The 9,759-nt window shown below is 50.5% G+C and overlaps 1 protein-coding gene across 3 annotated transcripts in view; it reads right to left on the reverse strand.

Moving 5' to 3' along the window:
- The window catches only part of E2F6 (E2F transcription factor 6), a 24,364-nt gene extending 15,144 nt beyond the window's left edge, over positions 1 to 9,220 (reverse strand). For 2 of the 3 annotated variants that reach the window (XM_034766516.1, XM_034766515.1), the window contains exons 1-2: positions 8,818 to 9,220; positions 7,086 to 7,140 (exon numbers count right to left, since the gene is read on the reverse strand). In XM_034766516.1, the coding sequence (XP_034622407.1) occupies positions 7,086 to 7,140; positions 8,818 to 8,874 (112 nt within the window). In that variant the 5' untranslated portion in view covers positions 8,875 to 9,220. The remainder of the gene's footprint in view (positions 1 to 7,085; positions 7,141 to 8,817) is intronic. The other variant, XM_034766517.1, reaches the window with a different exon arrangement.
- Between the last annotated feature and the right edge of the window lie 539 nt (positions 9,221 to 9,759).

Below are 9,759 nucleotides of genomic sequence, written 5' to 3' on the forward strand. Positions count from 1 at the left end.
GTAGACAGGAAAAGCCCCGCGAACATTTGAATTTCATTTCCTGTTTGCCCAGCACAGGAGAGCACAGGTGACCACAGAGAGCTCATCAGCACAGATAACCATGCAGGCCGATAATCAAAAAAGAGCACCAGCATGGACCGTACGGGAGATACTGGATCTGATCGCTATATGGGGAGAGGATTCAGTGCTAGCAGAACTTCGTTCGAAAAGACGAAATGCCAAAACTTTTGAAAAAATCTCCAAGGGCATGATGGAGAGAGGCCACAATAGGGACTCAGAGCAGTGCCGTGTGAAAGTCAAGGAGCTCAGACAAGCCTATCAGAAAACAAAGAAGGCAAAAGGTCGCTCCGGGTCAGAACCGCAGACATGCCGCTTCTACGCTGAGCTGCATGCAATTCTAGCTGCATGCACCACTACCCCACCTCTGACCGTGGATTCCGAGGCAGCGGTAATCTCATCAGCCACACCTGAGGATTCTGCAGACAGGGAAGAGGAGGAGGAGGACGAGCTTGTGGAGAGCACACAGCACTCCATTCTCCCCAACAGCCAGGATCTTTTTCTCAGCCTGACTGAAGTACCCTCCCAAGCCTCCCAAGCCAGTACCCAAGACCATGACCCCATGGAAGGGACCTCAGGTGAGTTTACCTTTTAAAATATAAAACATAGTTTAAAAGCAAGCATTTTTTAATGATTAATTTGCCCTGAGGACTTGGGATGCATTCGCGGCCAGTACAGCTACTGGAAAAGTCTGTTAACGTGTCTGGGGATGGAGCGGAAATCCTCCAGGGACATCTCCATGAAGCTCTTCTGGAGGTACTCCAAAAGCCTTTGCAGCAGGTTTCTGGGCAGTGCAGCCTTATTCTGTCCTCCATGGTAGGACACTTGACCATGCCATGCTAGTAGCAAGTAATCTGGTATCATTGCATGACAAAGTCTGGCAGCGTATGGTCCTGGTGTTTGCTGGCATTCAAGCAACATCCGTTCTTTATCTCGCTGTGTAATCCTCAGGAGAGTGATATCGCTCATGGTAACCTGGTTGAAATACGGGAATTTAATTAAGGTGACAGACAGAGGTGGCCCTTCCTACTGGGCTGTTTGCTTGTGGCTGAAAAGAAATCCTTCCCTGTAGTAAGCCAAGTGCGGGGGGAGGGGAGGAGTTTGGCACTAAGCTTTTCACGTGTGGCTAGCAGGGATCTTCCCTGATACCAGCCACGCGGTGGGGGGAGGGATAAAGCGATCATCCCAGAGAATTGGATGCGGGGGGGTTAGTTTGTTTTCTGCTGCTGAAGGTTAACAGGAAAACTGCAGCACTCAACGGGCTTTGCTTGGTATGTGGGAAAGTAGGACACAGAAGCCGAAAGACAATGACTTACCATGGCTGCATGCAAGCCGAATTCTGTTGCCCGGACCTGTGTCTGTGATCTCTAGCAGCAAAGCCACAGGCACTCAATATTAAGAGGCAAAATGCGACCTTGCACAGAAATCACATGTGCTATGTAATGTGAATAGTGTTGTTCACCGTGAAAGAGTATAAGCATTGTTCTGTAAAATGTATCTTTTTAAAAAAATCTCTCCTTTTTTCTCTCCCTCCAGCAGCTGCAAATTTTTCAAGCCTCCCTCCTCCGTCCCAAAGGCTATCTCAGATAAGGCGTCGGAAAAGAGGACGCGAGACGAGATGTCTGTGGAAATCATGGAATCCACCCGCAATGAAACAGCTCATCTGAATGAGTGGAAGGACACGGTTTCAAAATGTAGGAAAGATGCCAGTGAACATAAGGACAGGAGGGACCAACATGAGGACATGAGGGACCAACGTGAGTACAGAAGGGACCAACGTGAGGAGCGGAGAGACGCTCGAGATGAGAGGTGGCGGCAGGCAGATCAGAGGAGGCAGGATGCAACACTGGGGTGCTGCGTGAGCAAACAGACATGATCCGGCATCTGGTGGAGCTTCAGGAACAGCAGCAGGATCACAGACTGGTGCTACAGCCCCTGTATAACCCCCCTTCCCCCTCACCATGTTCCATAGCCTCCTCACCCAGATGGTAAGAACGCGGGTGGGGAGGCTCCGTGCACCCTCCCACTTCACCCCAGTGGACAGCCCGAGCAAAAGGCTGTCATTATTTTAACCTTTTTTTAGTAGCCTTTTCCTTCCCTCTGATCCTCCTCCCAAACCCCACCCAGGCTACCTTCTCAGTTCTCTCCCTCTTTTTATAATCAATTAATAAAGAATACATGATTTTTAAACAATAGTGACTTTATTTCCTTTGAAAGCAAGCTGTGATCGAAGGGAGAGGGTGGGTTGCCTACAGAGAATGAGTCAATAAAGGGAGCGGGTTTTCATCGAGAAACAAACAGAACTTTCACACAGTAGCCTGGCCAGTCATGAAACTGGTTTTTCAAAGCTGCTCTGATGCGCCGCGCTTCCTGATGTGCTCTTCTAATCGCCCTGGTGTCTGGCTGTGCGTAATCAGCAGCCAGGCGATTTGCCTCAGCCTCCCGCCCCGCCATAAACGTCTCCCCCTTACTCTCACAGATTGTGGAGCACACAGCAAGCAGCAATAACAATGGGGATATTGGTTTGGCTGAGGTCTGAGCGATTCAGTAAAGTGCGCCAGCGACCTTTTAAATGGCCAAATGCACATTCCACCACCATTCTGCACTTGCTCAGCCTGTAGTTGAACAGCTCCTGACTCCTGTCCAGGCTGCCTGTGTATGGCTTCATGAGTCATGGCATTAACGGGTAGGCTGGGTCCCCAAGGATAACTATAGGCATTTCAACATCCCCGACGGTTATTTTCTGGTCCGGGAAGTAACTCCCTTGCTGCAGCCGTTTAAACAGAGTAGTGTTCCTGAAGACGCAAGCATCATGAACCCTTCCCGGCCAGCCCACGTTGATGTTGGTGAAATGTCCCCTGTGATCCACCAGTGCTTGCAGCACCATTGAAAAGTAACCCTTGTGGTTTATGTACTGGGTACCCTGGTGTTCCGGTGCCAAGATAGGGATATGGGTTCCATCTATCGCCCCACCACAGTTAGGGAATCCCATTGCAGCAAAGCCATCCACTATGGCCTGCACATTTCCCAGAGTCACTACCTTTCGTAGCAGCAGTTCAATGATTGCTTTGGCTACTTGCATGACAGCAGCCCCCACAATAGATTTGCCTACTCCAAATTGATTCCTGATTAACCGGTAGCTGTCTGGCGTTGCAAGCTTCCACAGGGCTATTGTCACTCGCTTTTCAACTGTGAGGGCTGCTCTCATCCTGGTATTCTGGTGCTTAAGGGCAGGGGAAAGCAAGTCACAAAGTTCCATGAAAGTGCCCTTACGCATGCGAAAGTTTTGCAGCCACTGGGAATCGTCCCACACCTGCAACACTATGCGGTCCCACCAGTCTGTGCTTGTTTCCTGGGCCCAGAATCGGCGTTCCACAGATAGAACTTGCCCCATTAACAACATGATCTCCAAAGCACCGGGACCCGCGGTTTGAGAGAATTCTGTGTCTATGTCCTCATCACAGCGCCGCCGTCACCGCCTCCTCCTTGCCTCGTTTTTCTGGTCCTGGTTCAGCGTAAACTGCATGATAATGCGCGAGGTGTTTACAATGTTCATGACTGCTGTCTTGGGCTGAGCGGGCTCCATGCTTGCCGTGGTATGGCATCTGCTGTGTTCACCCAGGAAAAAAGGCGCGAAACAGTTGTCTGCCGTTGCTTTCATGGAGGGAGGGGTGAGGCTGTACCCCAAACAACCTGCGACAATGTTTTTTCCCCCATCAGGCACTGGGATCTCAACCCAGAATTCCAATGGGCGGGGGAGACTGCAAGAAATATGGGATAGCTATGGGATAACTACCCACAGTGCAACACTCCAGAAATCGACGCTAGCCCCGGTACATGGATGCACACCGCCGAATTAATGTGCTTAGTGTGGCCGCATACATTTGACTTTATACAATCTGTTTCGAAAATTCAAATTCTGTAAATTCGGATTAATCCCATAATATAGACATACCATTACTCTACTCCGGTGCGGTAATTGTGGCATATAAGGGTGACAGCCTGAAAGTGCTGCTTGGCCCAGCCTATTGAGCCCAGGGGCATATAAAAGGGGGGGGAGAGGGGAGAGAGAGAGAGAGAAAGAGTGTGTGTGTCTCTCTCTCTCTCTGGAGGAACCCAGCTTAGGGAACACAGGTCCTGCAGGATAGCGCCAGTGGAAGGGGAATTGCAGAAGGGAGAAGTAGAGCTCCATATGAAAACACACTTGACCTGAGCAGTACATTGACAGAATTACAGAAACCCCCTCCCCAGAAGAGTAAACCCTAATAAATGAGCATATCCCAAAGTAAAGGGCAAATCTGATAACAAGATTTAAAACAAACAAAAGGAAATATTACTGTAGAACTTATTGCCAGGGGATGATGTGAAGAACAAAACTATAATGGGGTTAAAAAAAGAATTAGATGCATTCATAGAGAATAGATCCACCAATGGCTATTAGTCAGGGGTTGGCAAACTTTTTGGCCCGAGGGCCACATCTGGGTATGGAAATTGTAGGTAGGCCACGAATGCTCACGAAATTGGGGGTAGGGGTGAGGGCTCCTTCTGGGGATGTGGGCTCTTTGGTAGGGCTGGGGATGAGAGGTTAGAAGTGCAGGCTCCAGTGGCACTTACCTCAAGCAGCTCCCGGAAGCAGCAGCATGTCCCCCCTCTAGCTCCTACACAGTGGCATGACCAGGTGGCTCTGTGCCCTGCCCCATCCACAGGAGCCACCCTTGCAGCTCCCATTGGCCATGGTTCCCGGCCAATGGGAGCTGTGAGGGCGGCACTTGGGGCAGGGGCAGCGTGCAGAGCCCCATCTGCCCCATGCATACGAGCCAGAGGGGGGACATGCCGCTGCTTTCGGGAGCTGCGTGGAGCCACGGCACACGCCGAGTAGGGCAAGCCCCAGACCCCGCTCCCCAGCTGGAGCGCCAGAACAGAGCAAGCTCCAGACCCCGCTTCCCGGCAGGATCTTGAGAGCCGGATTAAAACGCCTGAAGGGCTGGATGCGGCCCCTGGGCCGTAGTTTGCCCACCCCTGCTATTAGTTGTGGGTGTCCCTAGCCTCCGACTGCCAAAAGCGGGGAGTGGATGGCAGAGAGTGGGTCACTCCAAGCTTGCCTGTTCTGTTCATTCCCTTTGAAGCACTTGGCATTTGCCACTGTCAGAATACACGATACTGGGCCAGCATGGCCGTTCTCGTGTTCTTAAATTTGCTAGATGATTTATTAATTGGGAGTTTGCATCATTTCATATTAATAACTAGTGGAAAGCTGCCTCTAAACCAGGGGTTCTCAGACTTTTGTACTGGTGACCCCTTTCACACAGCAAGCCTCTGAGTGCGACCCCCCCTTATACACTAAAAACACTTTTTAATATATTTAACACCATTATAAACGCTGGAGGCAAAGCGGGGTTTGGGGTGGAGGGTGACAGCCCGCGACTCCCCATGTAATAACCTCACGACCCCCTGAGGGGTCCCAACCCCCAGTTTGAGAACCCCTGCTCTAAACAGGCTCAAAATTCACTCAATCTTATGTTTATCTGGATAAATTCTGAATACTGTTTTGAAACATGCAAGATTTAAAGCCATGTATATGTTAATGGAATATCTGCTACAAAGAGTAAGCAGTACATGTAACAAAGTTTTCAAAATAAAGCATTCATCATAGTTTCATATTGTAACTACATTAGAACCCGTTTATCCCACCCTCCTTTAACTGGCTCTCCCCATTTACTGAACCAGAACTCCAGGGCCAGAAACAGGAGATCTCCACTGTGGCTGGCTAGATGGCGCTGCAGCATTGCATTTTCCCATTCTTTGGTTTACCTGGAATTTTGATTATCTGATCTGGCAGCTCAGTCCAAATTAGACTGTATAAACGGGGTTCTACTGCATTTCATATTTGATCATCCCTTTTCTATCAGGCCTTATATGCCTGTAGCCCAATTTCCCTGCTCCATTCCAGCATGTCTTCCGTAAGGCCAATTAACCATACCTTTCTATACCTATGGCCCTACGAAATTCACAGCCATGAAAAACGCATCATGGACTGTGAAATCTGAACTGATCTTTTGTGTGCTTTTACCCTATACTATATAGATTTCACGGGGGAGGCCAGCGTTTCTCAAATTGGGAGTCCTGACCCAAAAGGGAGTTGCGGGGGGAGGGGGGGGGGGTCACAGTATTGCCACCCTTATTTTTGCACTGCCTTCAGAGCTGGGTAACCGGAAAGTGGTGGCTGTTGGCACCCAGCTGTGAAGGCAGCGCCCTGCCAGCAGCATCACAGAAGTAAGACTGGCAATACCATACCATGCCACCCTTACTTATGTGCTGCTGCCGCCTTCAGAGCTGGGCAGCCGGAGAGTGGCGGCTGCTGACAGAGGGTCCAGCTCTGCAGGCTGCAGCGCAAAAGTAAAGGTGGCAATACCATACCATGCCATCCTTACTTCTGCACTGCTGCTGGTAGCAGCTCTACCCTCAGAGCTGGGCTCCCAGCCAGCAACCACCACTCTCCAGCTGCCCAGCTCTGAAGGCAGTGCCGGCACCACCAGCAGCTGCACAGAAGGGTAGCAGTACTGCAAAACCCCCCCCACACACACAATAACCTTGTGATCCCCCCATAACTCCTTTTTGGGTCAGGACCCCTACAATTACAACACCATGTAATGTCAGATTTAAATGAAATTTACAATTTTAAAAATCCTATGATCATGAAATTGACCAAAATGGACCAGGAATTTGGTAGGGCCCTATTTATACCCCATCACTATAAGGAGATGGAAAGTGAAAAACAAAATGGTCAGTGATGGGCTGATTATTACTGCTTGCTCAACTGCTGATTTTGCTCCATGCCATCCCTCCCTCTGTTTTATACAGATTATAAACAAAAAAAGGAGGCAAGTATGTGTACAGTGCCTGGCATTCTTTGGGTAAATACATGAAGTAAGTTTGTGAAGAGAGCAGCAGTTTATTCAAACTCCTCCTCTAACCGCATAAACCTTGAGAAAAAGAAACATCTCTAAATTTGAAGTTCAGGAACTTACTTCTCATTGTCACAAACGGTACCTCATCTTCCATATTAAGGTTGATTGTTGGTGGCTAAAAAAAACAAAAAGCACAAAAAAGGTTAGTATAAGCCATGAAATATACATATGGCAAACAGGAAGCTTTCCTGAGTGAAGGTTAGCTTCCCTTCTGTAGAATGGAAGTTTTTGTTAAATAAGTTGTCTTAAGTCTTCAGAGAGCTTCTGTGTTTTTTCTACTGTTCCTAGCTTTGCGGAAGTGTAACCAAGGGAAAATTTAACCATCTGGTTAGATTTCACTCCTGGGATTGAAAACTCTGTAGGGTGAAACTGACAACTGGGTTGGTTTTCACTGTGCTCTGGCTCAAACCTTTCCCAACCAATAGCAGACACAGGCACTTGAGCCACATAGGATTAACATAAAGGCTTGTGGAAGGGGTCAGTAGTGTAGACACCCCCCAAAACTCAACTCCTATGACAACTGCAGATTTCAGGAGTGATAAAGGACTGGTGATCCACCCAGGTAGTTGCTATGAGGCACTCAGGTGGGGGAGAGAATGTTCCTGCTTAGCTGGGCCAGGGGTTTGCTCCTCACATAGGCATTGCATAGAAAGCATTAATGGATGCCTTGATCATCTTTCCCTTCACTTCTTGATGGCCCATTACATAGATTATATAATTTAGAACACAGGTCGATATAATTACAATGCAAATAGTTTGACTTCAACTCTTAGGCTAGGTCCACACTACCCGCCCAATTTGGCGGGTAGAGATCGATCTTCTGGGATCCATTTATCGCGTCTCATCTGGACACGATAAATCGAAGCCAGAAGCGCTCCCCCGTCGACTGCGGAACTCCTGCTCGCAGAGAGGAGGAAGCGCTGTCGACGGGGGAGCTTGCCTGCGCCGCGTGGACCCGCAGTAAGTAAACTTAGTTTGAGCTAGGAAACGTCAACTTCAGCTATGCTATTCTCATAGCTGAAGTTGCGTTTCCTAGATCGATCCCCCACCCCAGTGCGGACCAGCCCTTAGGCTGGCAGACTATGTTAGTCGCCGAATTTGTATTAACCCTGGATGTTTTCTGAGCAATGGAATTTTAGCAATGATCCTGCAAGGCCTCCCTCTTTTTCCTGCAAGTTCTCTTGAAGTAATGCCACAAAACAAGAGCGTTTATCAAAGTTTCCCCAGTGAAACACCTAAAATTTCCAGCTACCAACCCATGAAAAATGCAGAAAAAAAGCTATCAAGTCAAATTTAGCCCAAGTTTTAGGATTTATAAAAATAAGTTTAAAAAAAAATCCACGGCAGTTGAAACAGATGCAGCTTTGTTATTTCCGAATGAACAGATCGTGTTTTTCAATCATCCTCCCGGGTAACCCACTACATCATCAGCGCAGCAGAACCTGCGAACAACCCCGGGGAGAAAGAAGCGGTTTATCTGCAGCAGCGCCCGGAGAGCCAGCGCCGCGCAGAGCAACCAGCCGCCAGACCCCTTAACATCATCTAAGCCGCACACCTAAGAAAAGCAGCTTTTTTTGGCGACTCTGGTTTTTAACGCCGCCGCATCCTTCCTTTTCCAGGGGCCCGGGTGTGTGTGTATGGGGGGGGTCGTTTACGGCGCGTGGAGAAAGCCGGACATCGCCCCCATCTCAGGTGTCCCCCGCGCTCTCTGTGCTCGCAGAAGGTCGGGGAGCAGGAGAGCGACGGGGCCAGGGCGCCGCGCAGCCACCAGCCGCTTCCCGCCCTCACTCACCCGTAGCGTGTCCGGGTACAGCGGCCGCAGGCTCTTCCCCTTGGCGGGGGTGGCCATATTAGCTCGGCCCCTCTCCTCCCCGCCCAGCGGTCGGCGTCAAGCCTCTCGCGGCCTGGGACGCTGCTTACAGGCCGCCGCCCACCTGGAGCTGCGAGTCCATGTCCGGGCAAGCGCCGCCCCCCGTCACACCTCTGGGAGGAGCGGGCAGGGCCCGGCTGCGTTGCGATCCGCTCCCCCCGCCGGCGGCCGCTGGGCGGGAAAAGCGACTCCCGGTGGTGGCGGCGTGAGGCTCCCCGTGTCACTCAGTCCATGGCGCGGTCGCCTCTCGCAGCAAGCCGCTGCCGCCCGCCACAGCCCCCATTCTCCGCCCCTCAGCCTGGCTCCCGCGGCCGGGCTCCCTTACCCACCAGCCTCCGCGAACGGGTGACGCAGGCCGCCCCGCCCCCTGGCTGCACAAACCCCGCCCCCTCCGTGCGGCGCTCGTGAGTGGCGGGCGCTTTTTGTGGCGTCACAACCGTCTCGCCAGCCCTGCGGGGGCGGCGCTCGCCTCAGGCCGGGGGACGTTACCCGTCCCTCTCCCTGCTTGTCTCTAAGGTGCCACAAGTACTCCTGTTCTTTTTACGGATACAGACCAACACGGCTGCTACTCCGAAACCTGTTTTTATGCACTTGAAGATTATGTCCCTCTCAGTCTTCTCTTCCCCAGACTAAACAAACCCGTTTTTTTCCCCCTTCAATCTTACCTTGTAGGTCATGTTTTCTAGAACTTAAATAATTTTTGTTGCTCTCCTCTGGACTTTCTCCAGTTGCCCACATTTTTCTTGAAGTGTGGTGTCCTGAACTGGACAGAATACTTCAGTTGGGGCCTTATCAGTGCTGAATAGAGTGGAAGAATTACTTCTTATGTCTTGCTTACAACATTCATGCTAATACATCCCAGAA

This window comes from Trachemys scripta, chromosome 3 (genome assembly GCF_013100865.1).
Source record: "Trachemys scripta elegans isolate TJP31775 chromosome 3, CAS_Tse_1.0, whole genome shotgun sequence".
NCBI lineage: Eukaryota > Metazoa > Chordata > Testudines > Emydidae > Trachemys > Trachemys scripta.